The 27,235-nt window shown below is 40.1% G+C and overlaps 1 protein-coding gene across 1 annotated transcript in view; it reads left to right on the top strand.

Moving 5' to 3' along the window:
- The first annotated feature begins 3,159 nt into the window (after positions 1–3,159).
- CFTR (CF transmembrane conductance regulator) overlaps positions 3,160–27,235 on the top strand; it is a 144,135-nt gene continuing 120,059 nt past the window's right edge. Inside the window, exons 1-2 of the mRNA XM_041002151.1 lie at positions 3,160–3,338; positions 26,632–26,742. Of these exons, the coding sequence (XP_040858085.1) occupies positions 3,286–3,338; positions 26,632–26,742 (164 nt within the window). The 5' untranslated portion in view covers positions 3,160–3,285. The remainder of the gene's footprint in view (positions 3,339–26,631; positions 26,743–27,235) is intronic.

The following is a 27,235-nucleotide window of genomic DNA, read 5'->3' as shown; positions in this document are numbered from 1 at the left end:
TATGCTTAATAGGAAATTCTATAGAAGAAACATGGGCCTAGATAAGAGACTATTTAGGTTCATACTCCACCCTCTTCTGTTATTAATTATGAAACTTGCTTTGAAAAATTACTGAGACTTTTGTATATTATGTTCTTTACATGTAATATATGGATGATGAGAATTTACCTCTTCTACAGAAATGCTGAAAGGATTAGAAAAGTCATATCATGATGTATATTTCTGATTGTATCTTGCAACATGATGCACAACAAATATGAGCTATAAGTATTATAACATGGCTACAATATAATAAGAGCTTGTTTGGAGCAGCTAGGAAAGAAAAACATTACTGTTTCTGCAAATTTCATGCTCATCTTGACCCACTGATTTCTTTCCTAACCTGACATCTTTTGTGTGTCGGATTTGTCACAACCTTCAGGCACAGTTGAACACTCCTCTGGTGCATGAGTCTGCATTCCTGTTAGATATGTATGTCGAGGCAAAGTCTCAAAAATGTGTCAGTTCATTTGGACATGTCTGCTGGATGTGTAAAAGTTCTAAACAACAGTGAAAACTTACTTATGCCCAAAAAAATTCACACTGCTATTTTTTATGATAAAAATCTAAGGTTTTCTTATACATGTTTATATACACTTAAGACAGAATTTTGCAGCTAAGTGTCATTTATTAAAAATATATATTTTTAACGACTGCTTAGTTTATAGATTTATGTTTTCCTGTCTCATGGCTGAACACATTTTAAAGATTTTATTTATTTATTTTAACAGAAGGCAGATTTACAATGAGAAGGACAGGCTTAGAGAGAAGGTCTTCCATCCACTGGTTCACTCTCCAGTGAACAGCCAGAGTTGAACTAATCCAAAGTCAGGAGCCAGTAGCCTCTTCTGGGTCTCCCATGTAGGGACAGGGTCCAAGGCTTTGGGCCATTCTCTGCTGCATTTCCAGCCATAAGCAGCCGAGACATGAACTGGAACCCATAGGAATCCTGGTGCTACAAAGCAGATGATTAGCCAATGGAGCCATTGTGCCAGCCCTTGCTGAACAGGTTTTAAAATGTTAGTGTCATGAAACTTATGTGAGAATGCCTGGATTTTTAGTGTGTGACAGTTTATAAAGACCAGAACATGGATGATTTGAATCGGAGCAATCCTACACAATGAAAGGAGACATTATAAACAGGCCCAAGTTTTATCTCAGCTCTATCATTACGGGCACTTATTGAAATTCTCTAAGTGTGTTTTCTAGTTGAAAATTGAGGATAACAACACTCACACACATCATGGCATGAGTGATGCCCAGCAAATTGTAGGAACTGAAGTTACTATTTAACTTGTTCCTTTTGGAAGAAGGAGATTGGTTGTACAATATTTGGGGTCTTCTTGAGCCATGCTTATTGGTCCGCTTCTGTAATCTTTGGAAGTTAATTTTTAATCCCTTTGTTGTCACTTGTTCATTGATAACAAAGAGGGAATAATTGCCAATTTATTTCAACATGTTTGGTTTTTATTTGATGGCTCACACTAGCAGGCATAAAACAAACGACCGAGCTGGGGTGGGGAAGCAGATGGAATGAGTTCAATGACATACCTGGGAAAAGTCAATATTGAAGACAGAGCCTTAAGTTTTGTGACACTGGAGACGGGAAAACACTGGCACAGGGTTTGAAACAAGGTCCATGAAATGGAAATAGTGAAATTCTTTCCTGATCTCATATCATCAGTTTGTTCCAGCTCTTTCCTTCTTTACTATTAAAATTCAGGACAAAAAAATGTAAATGTTCCCCAAAACCCATTTTAAGATAGAAGGGGAGAAAAAGTGAAGGAAATGTGAAGGAAAGTTATTAAATCTTACAAGAATACAGTCATGGACTGAAAGGCTTGCGCCCATGTTTCTATCATTGTGAAACACATGCTTGACTTGGACTGTGTTTGGGTGACCACAAGTCAACAATCAGATAATTCACAAGAAAACACCCTTGCCTTAACTGTGAAGGCAAAACAATAATCAGGCCAAAGTTTTTACTTATGCTTCAGTTTTCCCATTCAAATTCATTGTGTTTTTTGTTTTCTTCTTTTTTTTGACAATACAGTTCAGAAACTAAAGACTTGGCTCTTTAAAAAAGTCACCCAAACCTGGGAAGGTAGGAGCCCATGCCTGGGAAACTATAGGTGCCCTCAGAATCAGCGCCAGGTCAAAGTGAACGCGCTGCCTTCACTTCAAAAGCTGTCTGGACTGTTTGCCCTGCGTTAGTCAGGCAGTTTGGCTGAAGGAGACTAGGAAATCTGGAGGAGGGCGGGTTAGTGTACACACTGTCCAGTTGTCATTGTTGCTCTCACACACAAAAGCCTCCTTGAAACCCAAGACAGACAAAGCGAAAACTTATTAAAGATGCGAACAACTCCCCAGCAGGCAACAGGCAAGGGAGGCTCTGTCTGCTCTCACCTCTCCTTTTCCCCCTTAACTCCGTCTCCTGTGGTGTACTTGCTGCACTGGAGCGCACCTAATCCTGAAACTCACAACGTTTGGCTCTTCCCCTGAAACGAGAAGAACGTGCGCGGGCGAACGCACCAGGCGCCGCTGCGGCACTTGTCGGCTCTCTAAGGCTCTATGTTGATGGCTGAGAGGACATATTTTCCTTCCCTTTTCAAAATGCACCTTACAAACCGGGCTAGGATCCGGGGAAAGAGCAAGAAGAGGAGTCGGTGGAGGAAGAAGAAGGCGTAGGGAAGCTGGCGGCGACATGTCCTGGTGCTGGTGGCACCCGATGCGAAGGACGGTCCAGGAGGCTCCCCCAGGTGCTGCTGGCTCCTGCTCAGGCTGGTGCGCCTAGCCTCCTTGAACGTTGCCTATAGCACCTGCAGGGTGGCCGCACAGTGCTGGGAGCCATGCCCAGGGCTGGGGCTGGAGGGTAGGGACCTAGAGCTTGGAAGGAACGCGCAATAGGGAGGAGGCAGGGAGTCCACTGCGGGTTGGAAGGCAGCGAGGAGGAAGGAGCGGCCAGGGTGCGGGCGGGGTGCGCCAGGGCGGAGAGGGCGGCTGGGGCGAGTGCGGGGCCACGGGGCAGCGGTAGGCTTTTAACCTGGGCAGCGGAGGCGGGGGAAGGAGCAGCAGGAAAGGGGAGGTGTGTGCAATGGGGGCGGGTGGGGGGAGTTGGAGGCAAATGACATCACAGCAGGTCAGAGAAAAAGGGGTGAGCAGCAGGCACGGAGAGGAGCAGGGCGTCTGGCACCAGGAGCTCGAGCCCAGCCTCCCTCGGCAGGGAGCCCGGCGCCCCGAGAGACCATGCAGAAATCGCCTCTGGAAAAGGCCGGCGTCCTCTCCAAACTTTTTTTCAGGTGAGAGGGTGTCCAGCCGAGCAGTGCCTGGACTCCTGCCCACAACAGAGGAGGGAGCGGATCTGAATAGGGTTCGGGAGAGCCAGGAAAAGTGTTTTTGGCTTTTTTGGTGTTCTTTTTTTTTCTTCTTTTTTTTAGAAAGATGTGCTACCATTCATTGTTTTAAAAGAAAACATGGATTTTGTGCCATGACATAGAAGGTGTAAGAAGAGATAAGAGAATAAATTGAAGACGGTTGTTTGGATAGAGCCAAGTCTACTTGCAACATAAAGGCAGAATCTTTACAACCTCAATAAGGCTCCTGTGAAACTTTACAAATGGGCAAGGTGTTCATGAAATGTGTTTTCTCTGCTGTTTTCTTCCCATTCTTGTTTCAGAAACTAATTTTCTTGACACTTGTAACCACGTGTCACCCCTGCAGGCAGTAGATGCTCAGGACACATTTGTTGACTGAAGCAGAAACTGGGAAGAAGGTGGAGGTGAAAATTATGTAATTCAATAAAGTTTTTATTGTTAGAACCCCCAATAAGTCTAATAAGAGACTGCCACAATTCCATTCCTTTTAAGAAGGAAATCAAATCCATGAGAGTAGCTATCTTCAAGATGTTAATAGTACTAGTTATAAATTTAAGAAGTTCAGAACTGTGAAAGTGTGAAGCTAGAGAAATAGACAGGAAGCTTACAACCAAGTGACATTGGCAAGAGTGTGATGCCTGTCCGCTGCATCTGATGAGCTAGGAACGCTCACAGACGTCAATGAAGGAGATTTTTAAAAACAGAGCTCAAATTCAGAGTCTTAGATGAAGTCCAATTGGATGTAGCGTTTCATGTTTCTTTAGGTACCACATCTGCTTTGCTCCCTGTACTGTACATGTGAGTGAATGGATAGATCTCCCTAGAGCTCTGCCTGACTCATAACTCTTTAGTGACTCAGAATTCTTCAGTATTGGAGAAGTCAAACGCTTTACAGATGTGTCCATAAATGTGTGTGTGTGTGGGGGGGAGTTACATCACCCCCAAGGGTTAGGTCCCTCAAGCCACGTGCTGTAAGCCTGAAAGGCAGGTGCAAAGAAGCGGCTAAGGGCCATTGAAGGAGGGCTCCTCCCTGTAGCAACAGGGAAAGGACTTTACTCTCTGAATGGCTGTTTGTTTTGATGTTTACAGCACCTTTTGTGACTTCTTCAGGAAAATTGACTTATGTGTTGGTCAATTTCTACCACTTGTAAAATCAGATTGCTAATTGGCATAAATTAGGCATTTTACTAGAGCACTTTCAGGAACTCAATTGCAAGACAGTCTAAAAATGTAGTTTTCAGGAAAATGACTATCCCCTGGCTATTTCTGTGTACTAAGGGACTTTGTGAAAGTTCATTGTTCATTAACTAAAGGTTTTTGGTTTTTGCAGTTTGATAACTTTTAATATAGTTTTTAAAATGCTGTCAGTTTGATTTGGAAAGAAAATGTATGATAATGGCTATGATATTTGTGGAGAACATGTTCATTTCTTTTCTCCAAACTGTTTTATAATAAGTTGCTCCAAGAATAGGTGTGTTTTTAAAAGTGAAGTTCCCACTATTAGAGGAACTGACAATCAGCTAGAACCAGTGACTGTGAGTTTCCTTCTGGGCTGCACTATTAAAAGGGTAAAATGAACCTCATTTTCTACAGTGGGTCAGGCAGTATTGGTTACTGGTAAAGAGCAATGGAGTTGGGTTTCAGATAATTTTGGTTCAAATCCCAGATCTGCTGTTGTAGTTTTGTGACTTGAGGCAATTTCTGTCACATCTCTGTGTTTTTGTGACTTGATCATTAAAACTTTGAGATTAATAGTGCCCGTGACCCAGGAGCCCATTTATTGAGAAAATACATGATTGTGTTTAGCCCAGTGTTAGCCTCTATTGTTATTATTATTAATGATCACATTGGTGCATTCTTTATGGTAGCATGCATTTTATTACATGAAAGTAGTTGAGTGGGAAAATTTTATCTAATATGGCCTTATTAAACATAAAATACAGAAGTTATAACCTTATATCACGTTTTTTAAAAAAGATTTATTTATTTTTATTGGAAAGTCAGATATACAGAGAGGAGGAGAGACAGAGAAGATCTCCATTGATTCACTCCCCAAGCAGCTGCAACTGCCAGAACTGAGCTGATCCAAAGCCAGGAACCAGGAGCCCTCTCTGGGCCTCCCATGCAGGTGCAGTGTCCCAGGACCTTGGGCCATCCTCAACTGCTCTCCCATGCCACTAGAAGGTTGCTGCATGGGAAGTGGGGCCACTGGGATTAGAACTGGCACCCAAAAGGGATCCTGGCACATGCAAGGCGAGGACCCTAGCTGCTAGACTGTCAGGTCAGGCCCTATCATATGCTGTTAAATGCCTTGGAATTTGAAATATTAAGTATGATCTTTTCCAATTTAGAGTTAGAAAAAGGTGAATGACTCTGTTCAGCATTGTGAATTATATTAAATATCTCTTTAATAGTTTAGATTATGTCCTTGGAAAGCCAAAAATACTTAAAAAAAACAAAATGCTTTTAAAATTTTGCATGAATTTTACCTCATGTACAAAATGTGGAAGACTTCTGAACTATCAGAATGCAAATGTGTATTCATATTTATATATACACACATCTATATGTGTGTATATATAATATGGTACCACAAAAATTCAGTTTATGAATATGGTAAGAATAAATAAGGTGCAATTTTCATGGAAACATTTGTGAAATGTGAGGACAGTTTTAAATTAGAACTTTTGATTCATAACCAGTCAGTTTGATTTACAAATATTTATCAGTACATATACTGACAAGTCTTTTGGGACTAATTTTTTCAGTTCCCATTTTGTTCTGACTTTGAACGTAGCTTATTGGCTTGTTCTTTCCCCCATCTCTCATGACATGAATTTCCCTCTTCTGTTTAGTTGTGAGATTGTGTATGAAACCATGTATTAGATAATGTAACTTGGTTTTGGTCATAGTGTCTGTACCAAACATCTAGATCTGTATTGGATAACCTATGGATACCACTTAGAAACCACGTGTAAATGCTATAGATCTCTTACAACACTGGATATAGCAGTCTTAATAAAATTCTACAAATGTGGTCCCCAGTAAGATGAAAGACAAAATGTATTAACATCTAATGTTGAGATTCAACAAAGCATTGTGGGATGTAAGTTTCAGCCTAATATCAAGATAATTTAAGGCACATTTTAATTGTTAGACACAATAATAAGAGATCTTTGAACAAGTACACTAGCATTTATGCATTAGAATAGATATGGAGGCTCAAAACAGCCACCAATGAAAGCCATACTCCTGATTATGCTATTTTTGGACAAAACTTAATGTGGAATAACCTTTAAAATTATGAATGCATTTCTTACTGTAAGTATATATTAACTGCAATTTTTCATAGTCATTAGCTTTTAAATTTTGTTCTAGTATTACTTTTTAAATATCCTCCAGAGAGAGAGCAAGAGTCAGAGAGAGAGGGAATCTCCCACCTATTGACTCACTGCCAAATGATAGCAACAGCCCAGGCTGGGATTGGCTGAACCCAGGAGAAATTTATCCCTGCTCTCCCCTGTGGGTATCAGGACCCCAACTAATTGAGCCATTGTTTGCTACCTGCCTGAGTGTGCATTAGCAGGAACCTGGAATTGGAAGTGGAATCAGGTCTTAAACTCAGCTGCTTTGATATGGAATATAGTGTCTTAGTTGCTAGGAAAAACAACTTCCCTTGTTTTCTAGTTATTTGAGAGACAGAAGGCTTGAGAGAGGGAGAGAGCATGGGCGAGAACCCTAGCAAGAGAACTCTTCCTCTTCAAATGCCTCTACAAAGGCCAGGGATAGACCAACAAAGCTGAGAGCCAGGAACTCAAGAAAGTGTCTCATGAGGGTGGCAGAAAGTCAGTTATTGAAATCATTGCGGTTGCCTCCCAGAAGGTTCATTAGTGGGAAACTGGAGTCAGAATCAAGGGCAGGAATTGAACCCAGGTGTTGAACCTGCAACCTCATTGCTACTCCAAATTCCTTGCTCCATTGTCATCAATATATACTCCTAGCTTGTGTTAAATTAAGGCGTGTTATCTAGACATATCACCTAAAACTGCATTGAATTATTTTTTCCTGTATTTAAACATCAGTATTTTAATCAGAATGTGCTTTGTTAAACAGACAAGTGTTTAGGTATCCAACAAAATGCATTTCAAACTTTAAAGACAACTTTTAACAAAGAGAAAGTGACATTCTCTTTGTTAAAAAAATCATATCCATAATGATGAGAGATCCATAAAAAGGGTAATTTTGAAGAGAATCAAACTTATTTGATTATATTTATTAAGATGTGACTTAAGAGGTCTTTTGTAATAATTTTATATTTGTATTTATTTACAGGTTTATAGTGCATGAGGGCAGCTAACATTCTGAAGGAGCCATAAATATATGTATATAGTTTTTGCAATTTGGTGGAAGGTGTTCAACAAAAGGAAACAGGTTGGCTACTGAAACAAGGGTCTGCTCAGTTATCTCAGGTTTGGATCTCAGGCAAGGCTTAGGGTGTCCAAATCAAAAAAAGGGATGCTGAAAGCAAAGGTCAAGACAAGATGAAAAATTCATGTTGTGAGATGCAGCTGTAAGGATGCCTGAATAGCATGAGTTCATTTAGTCAGTCTCTGGGCCAGTGTCATCTTCGTAAAGGCAATCTGGGGTCTCATTGTCCGTCTTGTTTTTTTCTGCTGTGGAAGCAGAGGAGCCCACCTCTGGGATAGTGACCTCTCTGTCTTTAAAAACATTGCCCAAACACTGACAGGTACTGTCTGCTTTATGTCCATCTTCCTTATGCTGGCCATGTTTATCTCATTATTATACAGTTTAGAGCTTTCCACTTAGGGCAGATATGAATTTGGTAGGAATTTTTATTGGTTTAACACAGCCTAAAAAATATGTTTCTATATGATATGCCTATAATTGTAATTATATATGTATATATAAGATATCTATATATAAGTACCTGACTTTATTTCTATCAGTTTTGCAGGTTTTAAAAATTGCTCATTGGTTTTGAAGTTTCTGTAGGCTAGTTTAAATTAATAGCCATTTGACTTTCTAGAAATGTTCATTTATACTTGCAGCACACAACATATGGTTTAGTTTCAATAGTCAATTCGTTGCCAAAGGGAGCAGTGGGATTTATTTTTCTTAACTGCTTCATCAATATTTTATGTTTGATGTGACAATAAAAATATCCCTCAACTCCAGCTAATACACTAGGGAGATCATGGTCTTCCATTTATGGACGGAAGCAAGGACTTAGTGTGATAATATTGAATGCCTAAATGTTGAAACTTGTTTAAAAAGTCCTTGAATGAACACTGCTATAAAATATATTATTATTGTTTCACAGAAACCTGTAATTTCACAGTGATAGAGTTATAATATAAGTATAGGATTGCAAAACCATCAGGGAAGGGTGTTAACCATTTAGCATGCAGTTCTATGTTGTTTGTCAAAATTTTAAAAACACCTCTGACTCAGTAGCAATTTTGGCCATCTTGATCCACTGATTCCTGCCGCATCTTGTGTAGGGCATTTCCCAGGAGCCAAATGCCATTAAAGCAATGAGGTAAAGAGGGGGAAAACAGACTACCAGAGAGTTCTGGCTGTTTGGGGGCACAAAAAAGATTACTCTCTGTAAGTGTCAAGTGTATTATCTCAGGGAAAATAGAACCATTTCTGTGGTTTCTCTTCCTAAGAATTAACTTACCAAGTGGTTGGGTTTTTCAGTATGAAATTAGCATTACAAAGTGGCTTCACTGTGGAGCTTTATGACAGCCAAGAGCTTAGGCTCCTTTTAGCAGGAAGCCTATAAAAAGTTAATTTACTAATAGACTAATGTAGAGAATTACCTTCCTACAGAGCCCTGAAAAATCTGGTTTTAACAACTGTATCCAAATTGCAAAGCTTGTCATGGTTGTTTATGCAGTTCTACCAAAGAACTGTTGTTTTTAACCTTTAAGACTGTTTCAAGTTGAAAAACCCTGGGTGGCAGGGCCGTTTCCTTCAAGTTTAGTATAGTATTTAGTGTAAGACTCTTGCAGAGAAGAATGTAATAAATATTCTTTTAGTGACGATGATTCCATTGTGATCATCCCTAGAGACCTATGTGTGTTGTGGATGGATGGCTTTCCAGCTGTCCTTAAGCATCCTGTCAATAAAAAGGGATGAAGCAGGCAGCCCTCTAGACAGCTCAGACCATCCCATTTCCCTTATGGCTTGGCCTTTGTGCGACAGCCTGCTTGGCAATCTCCTGTTGTGATTGGAAGATTTTTTTTTACTAAATCTTCAGAGTTTTCATGACTGTCAGCCTGGAAGCTATACTCCTGTATAATTAGAGAATTCATCCATAGGTTGCTGCCAAGGGCTGAGTCAGAACAGTACTTCTTTTGTAGGTCAGGATTCTGGGCAGCTTGGGGGAAGCTCTCATTCATTTATTCATTACCTTCTGCATTCCATGTGAGACACTGAAAAAGTACTTGTAAGAGTTGTTGCTGTCTTCTAGAATGGTTTCTCTGAAACCCAGGATCTCAGGGGTTTATAGACAAATGCTTCGTGGAGGCACCTAATCCAGCTGAAGCTGATCAAGGAAGTCTTGCTGAAGGAAGTGCCTTTAGCATTCACACATATAAAGAGTTACTCTAGGGTTCTAGGGCCTGGTACAATAGCCTAGTGGCTAAATCTTCACCTTTAATGCACTGGGTTCCTATAAGGGTGCTGGTTCGTGTCCCTGCTGCTCCACTTCCCATGCAGCTCCCTGCTTGTGACCTGGGAAAGCAGTAGAGGATGGTCCAAAGTCTTGGGACCCTGCACCCATGTGGGAGACCCTGAGGAAGCTCCTGGCTCCTGACTTCACATTGGCTTAGCTCTAGCTATTGTGGCCACTTGGGGAGTAAATCAGCAGATGGAAGATCTTCTCTGTCTCTCCTCCTCTTTGTATATCTGCCTTTCTAATAAAAATAAATGGATCTTTAAAGGAAAAGAGTTACTCTATAGAAATTATCCAAAGAGCATGAAGGTGAATCTGAAAAAATTTAAACACAGAAAGCAATCAGTTGTGTTTAGGGCTAGCAGGAAACATGACCAGTTAAGAAGCTGTTGTGGTTTTGCCAAAGAAGATTTTTACAGAGTGACAGTAGGAGTGGAGCGAAAGAGATGGCTGTGGCATCAGCAAGTTTGACAATTCACTGGAGGTGGGGGTTCAGGAGAGGAAAGAATCAAGGATAACATCTAGAGCTCTTGATTGGGCTAACAGGGTGGGTGGTGGCACATCCTGTGAATGACATTGGGGGAAAAAGGGGGATGGGATGGTGATAGAAACCTAAGTAGATAATCTGGGTCATCAAAACGAAAAAGGAAATGATGCACTCGACTCAAGGTCAGGTAATACGATTACTTGAAAATATATTAAAGTGATTTAGAACTTAGGTAAGAGATGTTAAGATGCTTGAGGTGACAGTAAGAATTACAAATACTTCCTTCACACAATTCCAGTAAAGGCCAGGGTGGTGTCTAGGGAAGTATTTAAGTGCATTGTTTGATCTTATCATGGAACAGTGTGACCTGAGAGTGTCCGAAGCACACAGGATGTCTTCTAGGGATGACACTGGTCTGCTTAGGACAGTCCTGCCCAACCTACTAGCTACTGCTCTTTCCCTTCTGATCCTCAGACTCTTCCCCACCATAACTTCTCTTCTTTAAACATTGGCTTTCTTCTTCGTCGTCTTCTCTCTCTCTCTTTTTCTAAAGATTTATTTATTTATATTTTTTGCAAACGCGGATATACAGAGAAAGATCTTCCATCCCCTGGTTCACTCCCCAAGCAGCTATGATGGCCAGGACTGAGCCAATCCAAAGCCAGGAGCTTCTTCAGGGTCTCCCAGGCAGGTGCAAGGTCCCAAGGCTTTGGGCTGTTCTCGATCGCTTTCCCAGGCCACAAGCAGGGAGTTGGATGGTAAGTGGAGCAGCTGGGATATGAACTAGCACCCATATTGGATGCCAGTGCACGCAAGGAGACGATTTAGCCACTAGCCTGTCATGCTGGGGCTTTTCAACGTTGACTTGCACATCCAGGCACACAATCTATGTGAGATCGTAGACAGTCAAGGAGGAGGTATGGAAATATTTCAGGGCTTCAGAATATTCGTGAGCATAGGCTATCATCTATGTTTTACCTATTATCATGGTTTTTGTGTTAAAAAAAGACTTTATAATTTTGAAAAGGCAATTTATCCTTGTTTCACATTGAAACTTTGAGTCTTTTTAAATACCCACAAAAAAACTTTTTCCTGGTGTCTAAACAGGTGTACCTATCTCCTAGCCGACTTCACATATAACTGTAAGAACCTGGAAAACACTGAGACTCCAGAAAAGGAAGCCTGGAATTTCATCTGGTAGCAGAAGTGATGCACCATTTAGTGACAGGGATGCCTTCTAAGAAATATACCAATAGGATATTCATTATTTTGGCCTCGTGTGAACATCACACAAGTACACTGAAGCCGGATAAGATAGCTGAGACATCTTCACGAGACATAGTTTTATCGGACTGCCCTCAGATCAGTCCAACATTGACCAAAGCGTTGTAAAGTGTCAGCCGGTATGTGGACTCTAAGCCTAAGAAGAACCCTGGATATGATGGCAGCTGTGTTTAGAGGAGAGTCAAGGACCAGGTCTAGGAGCCTAGCATTGATTACAGAAGCAACAAGGAAATGAAACCCATGTTAGTGGCCTGAGCAGCCGTAGTTCTAGAGGCAGGAGCAGGGAGAAACTGTGTAGAAAGCTCTGTTTGCCTATTAGGTTTATTTTAAATAATTCCCTAAACTGAAAAAAAAAAAAAAAAAGAAAACAGAAGAAGCAGCAGCACAGACACATTTCTTTTTAAACCCAAATCTATAGTGTTAATATTTTTTTTTCTGTAGTGGCCGCATGGGTTCTGCCATTGTATTAGGAAAGCAGTAGTGAATATTTTCCTCATTGTGGAAAAAAAAAATGGACTAATTCAGTTCAGGTTGTGCTGTAAATATTGAGTTAACTTGTTGAGTATAGCATTTGGTTTGTTATTGATTTTTCTGTCTTCTCTGGAAAAATTTTCTTTTTTTTCAGATTGAGAGTTAGAGATAAACAGCTGTCACTTGCCAGTTTACTCCCCAATGCCTACAATGACCAGGCATGGAAGGACTGAAGTCTGGGCCAGGAACTCAATCCTGGCCTCCTGCATAGAGACAGGGACTTCACTCCTTGAACCACCACTGCTGCCTTGCAAGGTGTACACTGGAGGGAAGCTGCAGGCAGAAGTTGGAGCCAGGAATTGAGCATGTGAGCTCTGATGTGCCATACCAGAGCAGAGCCAATGTGAAGTCGGGAGCCAGAAGCCTCTTCTGGATCTCCCATGCAGGTGCAAGGTCTCATTGCTTTGGGCCATCCTCACTGTTTTTCCAGGCCACAAGCAGGGAGCTGGATTAGAAGTGGAACAGAAGGGACTCAAATCAGAATGCATGTGGGATGCTGGCTCCAAAAGTGGAAGCTTAGCCTACAGTGTCATGACATCAGCCCTTAGAAGATTTTCTATACAGAAATATTTCCAATGTTAAAACTCCGTTATCTATTTGTTGTTTTGTTTTGTTTTTTGCTCTTAACTTGTATGCATCCCTTATATATTTTGGGTATCAATCTCCTATTGAATATATGCCAGACACAGAAAGGAAAACACTGAATGGTCTCATGTAAGTTTGGATTCTAAAATAAGCCAAATACAGGGACACAGAGAGTGAGACCATTGTTATCAGGGACGAGACAGAAGAGATGAGGGAGATTTGTGTTAAAGGGTACAAACTTGCAGCTGTGTGGGTTGGATAATTCTATAGATCTGCTATTCACTGTGAGGACTATACCCAATAGTATTGCACTGTGTGATGGAAAATTGTAAAGAGTAGATTTTAGGTGCTTTTGTCACCACAAAAAGATGAGGTGATCAACATGTTAATTTAATGTTTAAACATTTCACAATGTATAAGCATATCAAGACATCATACTCTAGAAATTAAAACATACCAAGAATATGGAATTTAAGAAACTTTCCTTCTGGTATTTAGAAAGATTGTCTGATTTTTGAAGAAGAAACTGTCTTATCATATTCTTGTTTTCTGAAGCGTAGCATAAGGGAGGAATAGTTGCTGCTTTCCTCTTCTTGTATGGTTCACAGGGCTTACCAAGAACATTCTAGCATCAGACAGTGCACTGTCATTTCTGTGTTTTCCCCGAGATAGTTTGATTTCACACCACATATGAACTTTCTAGGCACCTGATAGTTTAATTTTAAGTGAGACTGTTAAAATAATTCTTTATAAAATGTATGTATCACAGTGTGCTCTTTTTTTAATAAAAAAGAGACAATTTGTTTTAAAATTGGACCGCTGAATACATTATTTAATAAAATAAATAGGCTGCTGCTTTCCCAGGCATATTAGCAGGGAACTGGATTGGAAGTGGAGCACTGGCACTTGAATTGGTGCTTCTATGGGACACCAGTGGTGCAGCCATCAGTTTAACTCACTACATAATGGCACAGGCTCCCATGCTAACCTAACAGTAATGATACTGTTTTGATGTTGTTGTATTTCCCCCTTGGACTACAAATGCCATCATCAGAGGTGTAGATTTGGCCTTTGCAACATTTATTGAAGGGGATCTACATTTTTGATACATAAAATTTTTAGCTATATAAAATGCATCTCATATAATAAAAATCAACTTTTCCAAAGTCAGTGAAATGATTTCTTAATGACAAAATGGTTCAATGTGTTTTAAATAATTTAAAAATACATCCTATGAAGTATAAGGTCATTTCATTTAGAAATGTGTTTTGGGTTTAACACTTGAACACAAGCAGTTCTTGGAGCTGCTGCAGTACTGACTTTTAGTAATTCTGTAGCCTTTTTGAACTCCCAGTGCTTTGCTGATGCTGTTGCTTCTGCTGACAAGGGCAGCCACACAACTCTTTCTCCTTTTCTGTCTCTGCCTCTGTCCCTCTCTCTCTAAGTAGCACAATTCTTACACTCCAGCATTCCAGCCACTATTATTATTTAAAAAGTCATTTCAAAATCTACGGTCAAGAAAAATTTCTCATAATTCTAGCTTGAAACAAAATGAAGAAATTAGTTAAATGTATGTGTTCTTAGAATTAGAAGCTCTCACATCATAATTAGCAATATTTTCTATAGCTTTAGAGCTGTTTTTCTGATTATGGTCTTTTAACCATCTGCTATAAAAATAGGTATATAATATGTTATATATATATGATTCTGCTATAAAGTAGGTATCCATATTTTTTTATAACATTCTAGATGATTTATTCTAGCTACTAAAATTAGATACTGTTCAGTCATTAAATGATACTGCGTTAAGAAAATTGATCACATAATACAACTAGTGATTTCCGACTTGACCTGCATGGAAAGCCTTCTTGAGGGGGCTAACATCCATCTTGGCAGGGAGGCAAATCCTCTGCCTGTGGTGCCAGCATCCCATATAGGCTCAGGTTTGTGTACTGACTGCTCCACTGAGAGCTCCCTACTTATGGCCTGGGAGAACAGTGTAGGATGGCCCAAGTCCTTTGGACCTGCCCCCCGGGTGGGAAACCCAGAAGAAATTTCTGGCTCCTGTCTTCTGATGGGCTCAGTTCCAGTTGTGGCCACTTGGGGAGTGAACCAGGAATTGGAAGATTCTCTCTGTCTCTCCTTCACTCTGTAAATTTTCCTTTTAAATAAAAATAAGCTATATCTTAAAAAAAAATAAAACACCCCTTGATCCTAACCCCAAATAATTTGACTTTCTATATCCGAAGTGGGGTCCAGGAATTTGCAGTTTCGAGACTGTCAGTATGCCCCTTCTGACACAGGTGGTGTGTGGACCATGATGTAAGTTTGAACTAAGTACAGTTTTTTATACATAATGTATCTATATATCAGCGGACATTTCTAAAAGCTCACATACCCAACCTCAACTCACTGCATTTATGATTCAGGAAATTGAGAAAAAGCCTTATTATGGGGCTTGTGCAAAAAACATTCAAAATATCCTGATTCATAATCTTAATTTAAAAAACGAATGGATTATAAATAGAAGGATGCTCAATAACACATATGTTTAAGGACTCTCCATTGCTTATATCATTATCAAAGTGGGGAAAATGTACTGTAGCTCTGTGGGGAAAGATAGAAATATAAAGTTTTGAGCTTGGAGGCCATTCCGTATTCTCTTAGCTCATGTAGCCTCTTGGTTCCAACATTCATTTTTAAAAAAATTTAGGTTCCAAGGATGATAATTTTGGAAGTTCACCATTTTCAGTAAACTTATAGGAATCATTCAACTTGCCACAGAATTGCAGTTTTCTCTAAGTGGTTCTTGAAATCTGCAATTTTGCTTCATACTAGTTCCTAAAGTTTAAGTACGTTTTACACATCAGGAATTATACATATTATTTCAGTGAATTCTTCAAATATTTCTGGATGTGATTTAGGAAGGCTAAAGAGTATACGACTCAGGATGTGAACATGGGTTTCTGTAAATGTAGAACCCTATTCTTAACCAGCACGCCATGCTATTCAGAAACCTATACTGGAATTTCTTAGTTATGTAATTTTGCTTAATTTGATGTGAAGTTTTTCTAAAAAACCCTTTCTTTTACTTGAGACTTCTGGGATGAATGCTGTCATAGTAATAATACTATTTAAGCCAGATTAGGTTTACTTTACCTTGGAAAGGTCAAAAGCATATTCTGTGATTTAACACTGTTGTTGCTTTGTGTATGTCTATGTGATGAGCTATTTTGTGATGGGGTAGAGGAAGGGTGGGTGTGTCTTAAGATAATGAGATCTTTAAAACTCCAAATGTCTAGTTGAAGAATGATAGATGTGGTTAGTGAAAAGCATGCCAGCTGCTAAACATTGTCACATAGCAACAAGTCAGTTGCTAAAGACTTGACCTTGGCTGTACTTATCCTGAGTTTATATTTCTCCTAGGTTTGAACCATCACCTTTCATTGTTTCCTTAAATTTGCAAAGCCAGATGCCTATCATGTTTCACTCCCTCAGAGTCACTGAGCCATGCTTTCACTTGAATTTTCACATCTGCTCTTCTAACTTGCTAGGGTCTGGATAGGATTTGACTGTGTCCCCTCAAGTTCATGCTGGAAATTGAATCCTCCCTGTGGCAGATTAAAGGGTGAATGACAGCATTTCAGTTAGTGTTAAGGTGAAGAGGTGGGTCAGGGCGTGCACATCCTGCATCAGAATGCCTGGGCTTCAGTGCTGCCTTGGGTTCCTAACTCCAGCTTCCTGGGAATGCAAAGCTGGAGAGGCAAGGATGGTGCACTGATTCATCGGGTCTGTGCCATCCATGTGAGAAACCTGGACTGGCTTCAGTCCCCTGGGCTGTGACTCAATAGCTTGGGATTACTAAGGGCATTTAGGGAGTGAATTAGCAGATAACATTCCCTTTTTGCCGATTGAACAACATTATAAAACAAAAACCAGAAAACCTCTCAATATATGCTAGTATTAGTACATCCCAGCATTTGAATAAAAGCATCCTTGAATTCCCATAGGAACCAATTGAAGTGACAATAATCTTTCCATAAAAATGAAGATATTGTTGACTCCTACAACAAAACCAAGGCTAAAGTGATTATAGAGCTTTTATGTGGTATTCACATGCTTGTGCTTTTCACAATGTTAGTTTTCTTTAGTTCAAATGCCTCTGGTACTTGTTGTAAGCAAAACTTGGAAGCTTTCAGGCACAGCAATACATTTCAGTATAGGAACTCAGTAGCAATACATGTAAGGTACATATTCAGTGAAATCATTTTTGTTGGTAGCACCTCACATGGTTGACCTCTCAGTTTGAATGTGCTGTTTGGTATTTCTTGGGGAAGATGACTCTGTGATCTAGTTTTGAAAGAAACATATAATATTTAGTCTGAAGTTTGTCTGGTGTACCAGAGAATATAATTACAGTAAAGGTTGCCCACGCTCAGCACTTCATTATGCCTTGAAATTACACTGCCTGTCTACAGGTGAAAGTGTTTTGAATGCAGCTTGTCACTGGAACCCTATTCATAGCTGTGAAGAGCCCAGAGTGGTTCAGGAGAGTATTTTTGACCTAAATGTGAAGAGGACTTAAAGTAAACCTTTAAATATGATTCCAGAGAAGCAAAGTCATGTAAGTAAAGACACAAATAGGTATAATGTTCTTGATTTTTTTACTACTTAGCATATAGTGGGAGCAGTTTCTCTTTGTTGGCTGTGATGAGATATTAGGTGCACAGGAATGCCAGAGAAATGCTGGACTGGGAGCTGAGCTTGGCCCACGCATATGTAGTAACATGTTTGCTCATGCAGGGCAGATATATGTGGTTTCAGGTTGTAATTGTTTTCAGTGTGTGCAGAGAAGTGTCAGGGATGCTGACATGCACAATGGGTACTTGACCAGATAACCTGGAAGCTGGATAACATTTGGAGTGATCTTGTGTGCTCAGACTGGTGTGTAACATAGAATTTGTCGTATTTCTGTTCTTATTTTTGAAATAGTAAGCCATGTGGGCATTTCAAGTCAAACATTGGTGAATTCTCCAACACGTCACTGGGGGACAGGAGGTGTTGGGATTCACTCTTTGAAAGCCACTGAACTGGTTTCCTCTCATGTTGCTTGTTCCTGCCCTTGCTTGAATCCCTCACTTGATCTGTCTGTACATTGTACTTTGCCTGTATATCCTCCTCTCACTTAGAAGCGATATGAGGACACTTCATAAAGTTTGTGGGAAGATGGAATTAAAAGATACATGTTTTACTGTCATATTTTTATTTGATAAACTGTACATAGATGTGTCTTCAAGTTCATGGAAAATGCATATTAAAAACTATACATACATTTCAAAGAGGGCTTATCTTTCAAATCCATTTGTCCACAAACGTTGAAGTACATTCATCTATAGTGGAAGAAGTCTGCACTTTGGAATCAGGCAGTCTTGCCTGGAGTTCTGACTCTGTGACTTATTAACAATGTGCTCTTAGGCAATTCACTTAATCCCTCTGTACCTCAGTTCTTCTCAGCCCCAATGAATGATCCTCATCTTAACACACCATGACTTTATTATGCTATCCGACATGCATTGGGTGTTTGCTCTGTGTATTAGTCAGGGTTGTCCAAAGAAACAGAACCAATCTTAAATATAACATGATTTCTTGTAAGGATTTGGCTCACACAATCCTAAAAGTTGGCAAATCCAAAATTTGCAGGGCTGCTTGGCAGGCTGATGACCTGTAAGAGCTGGTGATTCGTTTCGAGTGTGGAGGCATCTTCTGGGGGAATTCTGCTTGGGAGGCTGGTCTTTTTGTCCTGTGTTCAGCTTTTCATCTGACTGGTTGAAAGCCCAGCTACATGAGAGAGGGCAGACCGCTTTACCCAAAGTTCACTGATTTAAATGTCAGTGTCATCCCCAAACATCCTCCCCATTGATGTATAAAATTAGCCAGCCCTTTTGTAAGCAGTTTTTGGGCAATAGTGACAGCAAATAATGTCAAACACAAGGTAGCTGTTTAACAAGTGATGAACACCGTCAGCCGCAGCAGCGCTACTCTAGCTCCCCCGTCTTGATTCTTTCCAAGCTCCAGCACAGCATCCTTTCTCTCCTGTGAATTTCTCTGATTCATGGAGTTCACACTTCTATGGAGAAGCTCCTGCCCAGTTTCATGCTGTTTGTTCACTGGTAGCCTTTGCTTTGCCACTGTCATCTTCAGCTTCTGAATGTGTTTAAAATACTCCAAGTACCATCTTTGTTCATTGGTTCCTCTGAATGTCTTATTCTAACCTGAAAAGTCCCTGTTGCCTTGGCCTGTGTACTAGTTTCTAGTGCTACCATAACAAAATAGTACAAAAAAGAAATATACTCTTTTCGTTCTAGAGTCTAGAAGTCCAAGGTCAGGACTTTGGCAGGTATGTTTCCTTCTGGGACTTGGACTGAGATTCTGTCCCATGAATTTCCCCTAACTTTGGGGCATTGCTGGCAACACTTGGCATTGTTTAATTTGCAGTGCCATGACTCTGGTCTCACCCTTAATCCTACTGTGGAATTAACTCAGTGTGCTTCTCCCCATGTCTAGAGTCCCCCTCTTCAAAGACACCAGTCATATTGATTAAAACCCACCTCAATGACCTCATTTCAACATGATCATGCTAGTAAAAATCCTCTCTCCAAATAAGGTCACATTAGGTAATAGAGTTTAGGACACAAATAGTTTGTGGGAAAACATAATATAGCCTATGATCAGAGTCTTCAGGAGCACAAGGAGATATGGTAGTAACTTGAAGCTATAAAATATAAGACATATTATAAGTTACTGCAATTTATGACACCTTCTAAAAACTGTGTGTACCTTGTGTGTAATGGAGCATAGATAACATGAGAACTGTTGCAAGGGTCATAAGAAAATGGACATTTACTTTTGAGATGATTGAAGAAGAACTAATTATGGAATTTGGGACTGCTACTAAGAGTTAGATAAAGGCTAAGTATTATAAAGAATGTTTTGATAATGAAGAGTGTTACACCTGAAAACATTTTCTTGAGAAGAATTAAATAATCTTCTGGGGAGTTTTGGGATTATCAGCTTTAAGTTATGACTCAGGAAAAGGGAGGGAATGTTATTAAAGAATTTTTCCTGAACAAGTGTAGACACTGTCACACAGGCCTGGCCTTTGCTGTAGACTTGGAAGGTGTTATGATATTTTTCTATGTTGTGGAGAGGCTTTAATACATTTGCCCAGGAGTAACAGCTAGGCAACACCCACCTACAGTCTGTCCTCACATGGCTATACATGTACCATGCTTGTGTAATTAACCAATTAACATGTTAATGAATTCTGTCCCAAGCACTGAGCAAGACAATTGAGATGGAAAGATAAATTTTATACCTACATTTTCCACACGAAGTTATTTCTATGACAGAACTAGATCGGTAAACAAAGTTTAAGGTGGTAGTATTAATTCAATCATTAAATTGAATGACAGTATGTGCCATGCTCTGTGGTGGGTGTAGGAGATGTAGCAAGAAAAGAGAAAAACGGCACATCAAATGTTTCTCCTTCATGGGCCTTACAGGTTAATGTGCTTGGAAGTGTGTGGGTTGGATGGACGCATTAATAGATGAGTGTAATGGGACTCCAGGGGAGGAAGCAGGGGGTAGAATGGAGCACACAGGAGGGAGGTGGATCCTGGCGTACAGAAAGGCTTACCCATAGGTAATTATCTGAAGCAGCTTCGGTGCACTTGGGATTTCTCAGAAAAAGGGAGGTTGGTTTTTATTTCAAGGAAATGGTTCATTTTTTCTTCAGTGTGCCCTGGCTGAACCAGTGAATAATATCTCTTATTATCCAGGGCTTCATTCTATGGCAGCTCCTACAGAGCTCAAAGGGAAGAGAATCGGGCTTCATGCTACCTTTAAAGTTCATTTTCCTAAAGCATCAATGGAAACAAGAGATCACAGCATTTTTGAGGTTAAAATCATTCTTGAGCGTCAATGGACTATTTTCCCTAAACTGTCATGATTCATGGTTTTTATGATCTGATGGCAAAAGTGGCCATTTTTAGTTCTTAAATTGCTCATTGGTATCAGTAGATGAATCAGTCATTTACTATTGTACTATGCTTTTGCACAAAAAGTAATGACTTGGAAACTTTTGTACACCTTTAATTAACTATAGGTAGATGGAAAAGATGTTGAGGATTAAGTGTAGGAGATTTTACACAAAGCCTTGCTTCTTAAGTATAGAACCAGTCTGTCTTGCCATGGATCTTGCTCCCCTTTTTGTGGGATTTGCCATGGGGTGGATGAGAGTTGAGCCATTGCTGCTTCTGCCGTTCTCCTCTGCATTCTGGACGGCTTTCCTGCCAGCATGCCTCTCAGTGACATAGTCTTCAGGAAAATGAGAAACAACATGTTGATGTGTGTTCCTGAGATGTGGATGCTTAAAGCCCAAGTCAAACACACATGCACCCTCTCTGAATTTACTTTTCAGTTTGCAGGGTTTTGCAATAGTTTTTTAGAGGGTGAAGTCAAAACAGTGGAAAATAAAAAAGGTGGAAGTGCCATCAAAAGCCAGTCATCTGCAGAAGGAAGCTGAATCCACAGCCATGGGGCTCTCTCGTCCTTCTGCGAACTGCCGTGCAGTGGTAGTCCTAACAGTCACGAAACAGCAGGGATTGACAGCCATGCAACAGCACAACAGAACAGAGGGATAAACCAACGTGGATTAAGAGAAAGGCAAGACAAAAGAAATTCTTGAATTGACTGACCATTCCTTTATTTAAATGATTCCCTGAAGCAAAATTCTAGAGACCCAATTGATTGCAACTGCATTTTCAAAAATCAGTCTGACTTTTTTTGGTAGCTTTGATCTGTTATTCTTGGTTTATTAGTTCTTTATTTATTTTTTAAAAAATTTATTTGAAAGGGTGGCAGAGGGAGAGAGAGAGAGAGAGAGAGAGAGAGAGAGAGAGAGAGAGAGAGAAAGGAAGAAACCCTTTGACCTCTGGTTCACTCCCCGAAATGGCTGTAACAGCTGGGGCTGGCCCAGATGGGAGCATGGGCCAGAAATGCCATTCTTCTCTGCCATGCACTTGAATCATCTTCATGTGCTCTCCCAGACACGTGAGTAGGGAGCAACTTAAGGTGCTGCTCCACAATACTGGCCCTAGGGCTTGGGTCTTTCTCTGCTGAAGGACAGAAAAGCCATTAGAAAGGCTTCACTTTGGGAGACCCAGTGGTGATGACTGAATCAACTAGATGAACAAAGAGATACCTCAAGAAGAATGGAGTTCTAGAAAATGGAAGGCAAAACCAAATGAACTCAATAATTACAGATTTCAGCGTCTTTCAATCAAGGTGTAATGCTGGCAAAATCCCTGTGTCACTTAGGGATGTGTCTTTTACTCCTGCCCCAGACAAAAGAAAGGTAGAGCTTGTTTGCTTTTGTTTTCCCTCCACTTCCGCTGTGCAGGTGTGGAATTGTTTCTCTGTTCTGTGCTCTAGGACAGGATTGCTCCATAGTGCCACTGGTGACAGACACCCAAGTTTCCTCTCTGTGAGCTTTGAAAAATACTTGCCAGTCTAACATAATGGCATTTCTACCATAAAATCCCAAGGCCAATCCATTTCCCTGCTTCCTTATTTTCTTGGTTTCAAATGTGTTTCTTATTGCCAAGGGAAATAAAATCAGAAACTGGAGCAAAGTGGCAGTTGTTGCTTGTCCTGGTCAGTGAAGAGCTCTCACAAGTGAGCCTCAGGATTCAGCAGTTTCCTGGGCAGTTAATATCCAGTCTTTGTAGCCAGTTGTTTATTGCGGCTTTGGTTAGTGGCTTCATGCCCAGGGAGCATAAAAATCAAACCTAGATCGTGGAAAGACCCTCTAAGCCTGTTTTCTAAAGTAGATAGGCACTGATTATAAGTCATGCTGCTTTGTTTATTCTATTCTCTTTCAAGGTGATTAGCATTTTTTTAAAGTTTAAGATATAATAGCTTTATCCTTGTCCATCTTATTTTTTGGATTCCTCACTCAGGAAGAAAGCAAGCTCCCCTCTTCTCTTTTAATTGATACATTTTTTGAAAAAAACAGGGAAACAATGAGAAACACAGAAAGATCCTCCATCTGCTGGTTTACTTTCCAAATTCCAGCCACAGGTGGAGCTAGGACAGGTTGAAGCCAAAACTGAATCTGTATCTCTTATATGGGTGGAGGGGTCCCAAGTACTTGAGGCAGCACTTGCTGCCTCCTTGGGTGTGCCTTCTTAGCAGGAACCTGTATTGGAAATGCAGGATGGGGGAAGGAGCTGGGATTCCAATCTAGAGATTTCAGGATGGGATGCAGGCATCACAAACAGAACTTACACAATATGCCAAATGCCCTGTAGGGTGGGGTGGGCCATTTTGTTATAGCATGGCTTGGGGCCTTTGAATCCTTTGAGCCTCTGAGATGTATTATGTGAGTAAATTATGTGTGGTTGAAAGAATTGGTCTTTAGGAGCTGGCAATGTGGCTCAGTCGGTTAGGCTGCCAACTGTGACATTAGTTTGAGTACTGGTTTTAGTTTCAACACTTGACTGTGGATCCATCTCCCTTCCAGTGTGCCTGGGAAAGCAGCAGAAAATGATGCACCCCGCCACATAGGAGATTCAGGTGCTTTTCCAGGCTCCTGGTTTTGGCCTGACCTATTTGGGAAACAGAAAAATGACCTATTTGTCCTGGCCATTTGGGGAGTAAGCCAGAATCTCTCCTTATGTCTCCCTCTTTCTGTGTCACTTTGTTTTTAAGAATTAAAATAAGCCTTTAAATTTTTTTTAAAATACGGTCTTTCAATATCCAACGCAATGCATTCCTAGGTTTATTTACAATGCTATCGTCATTACTCCTCTTTCTTCTCCACCCCTGAAATTCATGGTAGTTTTAGAAGTTAAGTTCCTTGCTTCTGGAAGACAATTAAACATTTCACACAACTAATGTTTCACCTCACCAATGCTTAGATCATCCCATGGACTGTGACTATAAAGTTAGATCATTGGAACAGCACCAGGAATTAATATATTTCAAAAAGCTTATACTGTCATAGCCACCTTATGGAAATTATGATTTTACTAAACTAGAAGTGAAAAAAATCAAATATAAGGAAAACTTTTCTTTTTTAAAAAAGAGCTACTTATTTGAGGGGCTGTCATGGTGACATAGCAAGTGGATCCTACACCTGTGGTGCTGGCATCTCATATGGGTGCTGGTTTGAGTCCCAGCTACTCCTCTTCCCAATCCAGCTCCTTGCTGCTGGACTGGGAAAGCAGCAGCAGAGGAAGGCCAGAACAATCTCTTGGCTCCTCGCCTCAGACCAACCCAGCTCTGGCCATTGTGGCCTCTATAACATTGACTTACAGGTTGGAATAAAAATAAATCTTAAAACAAATTATTTGTTTGGAAGGCAGAGTGACAGAGAAAGAGGGACAGGGACACACGCATGCACACACAGATCTTGTATGTGATGATTTGCTCCCCAAGTCCCGGCAATAGCTGTGGCAATAGCTGTGGCTGGGCCAGTCACTCCATCTGGCCCTCCCAAGTAAGTGGTGGAAACCCACATATGTTGACCCTTTTGTGCTGCTCCCCTGGTGTAATAGCAGGAAGTGGAGAAGGCAGGACTTGGGCTGGCTCTGTGATACTCAGAACACGGGAGTCCCACAAAGCTTCTGCTGGGCCACAGTGCGTGGCCCTCACTGTGTTTTGTTTTATCTATGTACATCATTCTGTTGTATTTCATTACTGCAATGCAACACTTGTGACAGTTGCCTTAACTAAAAGCAAAGGCTTATTTAGCTCACAGTTTGGGAGGTTCAGGTCTAAAGTTGGGTGGCCTGATTGATTTGCCCCTTGCTGGTGCGTCCCCGAGGCAGCAGAGAACAGCGTGTGTCAACAGAAAGGCACATGTGTAGCTGGCATAGACAATGGGCTTCCACCCTACTGAACTAATACAATCTAATCAATCCCTGAGGCCTCGAATATCGGAACTAGATTTACTTTTCACTATGTTAGTACCATCAATGTGAGAAACTGAATTTTGAGGAACATATATTCTAACTACCACAATTTTAATCACATTGAGGGTCATTTGATATGTTTATTGGTCATTGGCATGTCTTCTGGGAGTAATGTACATTTGGATCCATCTCACTTTTCAAAAGTGGATTATTTGTCTTTATTACTAAGCTATTAGTTATTTACAAGTCCTGTATCATACACATGATTTTCAAAACTTTATTTTGCTTGTTTCATTTTTTCCCTTTTTCTTTGGACAATGTCTTTTGAAGCACAGAAGTTTTTTATTTGATAGTGTCTTTATGTTTTGCTTATTTACTGTTTCTGCTTTTTGTATTATGACTAAGAACATGCTGTTGTTTTTTAAACTAGTTCTAAAATGGCAAACTGGGTACCAGTGTGGACTTGGGTGTCACAGTCCTATTTCTGAATTATTTCAGTCTCTTCAGCATCTGTTTGCCATCTGTGAGATGAATATGTCACCAAGATTTACTTTTTGAATGGTGTATATAAAATTATTAAATATGATATGAAGTAATATGTGAGAAATATTTGAAATTTTGTGGGGTTTTCATAACATTCCAGTAATGTTAACTGTTGTTATTGTTTTAATCCCAATGGTAAATTTTAGTAGTCTGAAAATTAAAAACTAGCAGTTTATATAAAAAGGCACATAAAAATGTGCAGTTATAAGACTTTTTAGATAACCTTGAACTGAGGTGCCTTGAGTACCAGGTCATTCTTATCTCCAGCAGGAACTGCAGCTCAAAGATCCTGAGAGATATTTCCAAGTTTACACGGCTATGATATGATATAGTGTTACAATCTAAGATTATCTTTTCTTTTTAAATCTCTTAAGTGAGGAGTTGGCGGTTAACTTAGTAATTAAGATGTCTGTCTCACCTCGGAGGCCCTGCTTGTATAGCCAGCATTGGCTCCTGGCTCTAGTTTCCTGCTATGGCAGACCCTGAGAGGCAGTGGATAAGGTGATTGGGGTCCTGCCATTCACGTGGGAGACTTGGATTGCATTCCTGGCTCCTGGTTTTGGTCTGCTTCTTTAATTCTCAAATACATAGAATCTAAAAGTAAAATATAATATCACTGGTTGAGTTTTTCAATAATAGATTTGAAGTGGCAATCCTGTGACTGCAGGATTCTTCACCTGGGTGGCAGGGACCATTATATGAGGCTTTCCGTGTGGATTGGCAGGTAGCAGACTTGGAGGCAGAGGAACCAGGACGTGATCTGTCATCCTGCCAGGGGATACATGCAACCTAAGAGGCAGCTTTCAAAAAAGAGAATCTTTTACCTATAGAATGGTTAGCAGGTATAGAATGGCATATATTTTTTTTTTCCTAGGAGGAATTGTACCAGTATTCCTGAACCCTTCTGGCAAAGTGACAGTCACATTTGTCCAGTAGCATTGATGTTTTAAGCAGGTATATTCTGTATGATTGAAGGCCTGGTATTTGTCTAAGTTGGCTTATTTTGTTCTTGTGTCTATGCATCCACTATTTGTGATGTGCCAAAAGTTATGAATTGATATTGGACTTTAAATAATATTTATGTCTGTCCCCCCCTCTTTTTTTTTGTTCTAGCTGGACTGGACCAATTTTGAGAAAAGGTTATAGACAACACCTAGAGTTGTCGGACATATACCAAATCCCTTCAGCGGATTCTGCTGACAACCTATCTGAGAAGTTGGAGAGGTATGCTCATTATAGCAATATCAACAAGTTAAAAATAATATAGAGAATATTGAATGTCTAAGTTCTAATGGGTGCTACAGTAATGATGAATTATTTTTTATGGCCAGGTAAATTGAAGAACATGTACTTGACATATGTTTATATTCATGGCAAAATAGAGATCCTACACATAAATTTTCTGTATTACTGGGCACAATTTTTTTTCTCCTCTATCTTTAATTGTGCAAACATTTCAACTAGATACTAAAAATGTACTTTTTCAATTCAACAACATTATGCCAGTAGAAGCCCATACATTCTATTTTTTCACTTTTTGTGGATTTGGGGGGTATCTCTTATATTGTTAATAAATTGTTTTCCTATGTGATTGAATTTGGAAGTTTTGGAAACATTTTGGAAGAGTGAAAGACAATTTGTGGTGCTTCATGCATCTGTATCCTTGGGAGATGAACTTGGTCTCACATTACATAATTTCCTGATAACTAAAGCCCTC

This window comes from Ochotona curzoniae, unplaced genomic scaffold (assembly GCF_017591425.1).
Source record: "Ochotona curzoniae isolate NIBS_2020 unplaced genomic scaffold, NIBS_Ocur_1.0 scaffold_2476, whole genome shotgun sequence".
In the NCBI taxonomy this organism is placed as follows: Eukaryota; Metazoa; Chordata; class Mammalia; order Lagomorpha; family Ochotonidae; genus Ochotona; species Ochotona curzoniae.
The sequence above is the reverse complement of the archived record's forward strand: the minus strand, read 5'-3'. Positions and strand labels throughout refer to the sequence as shown.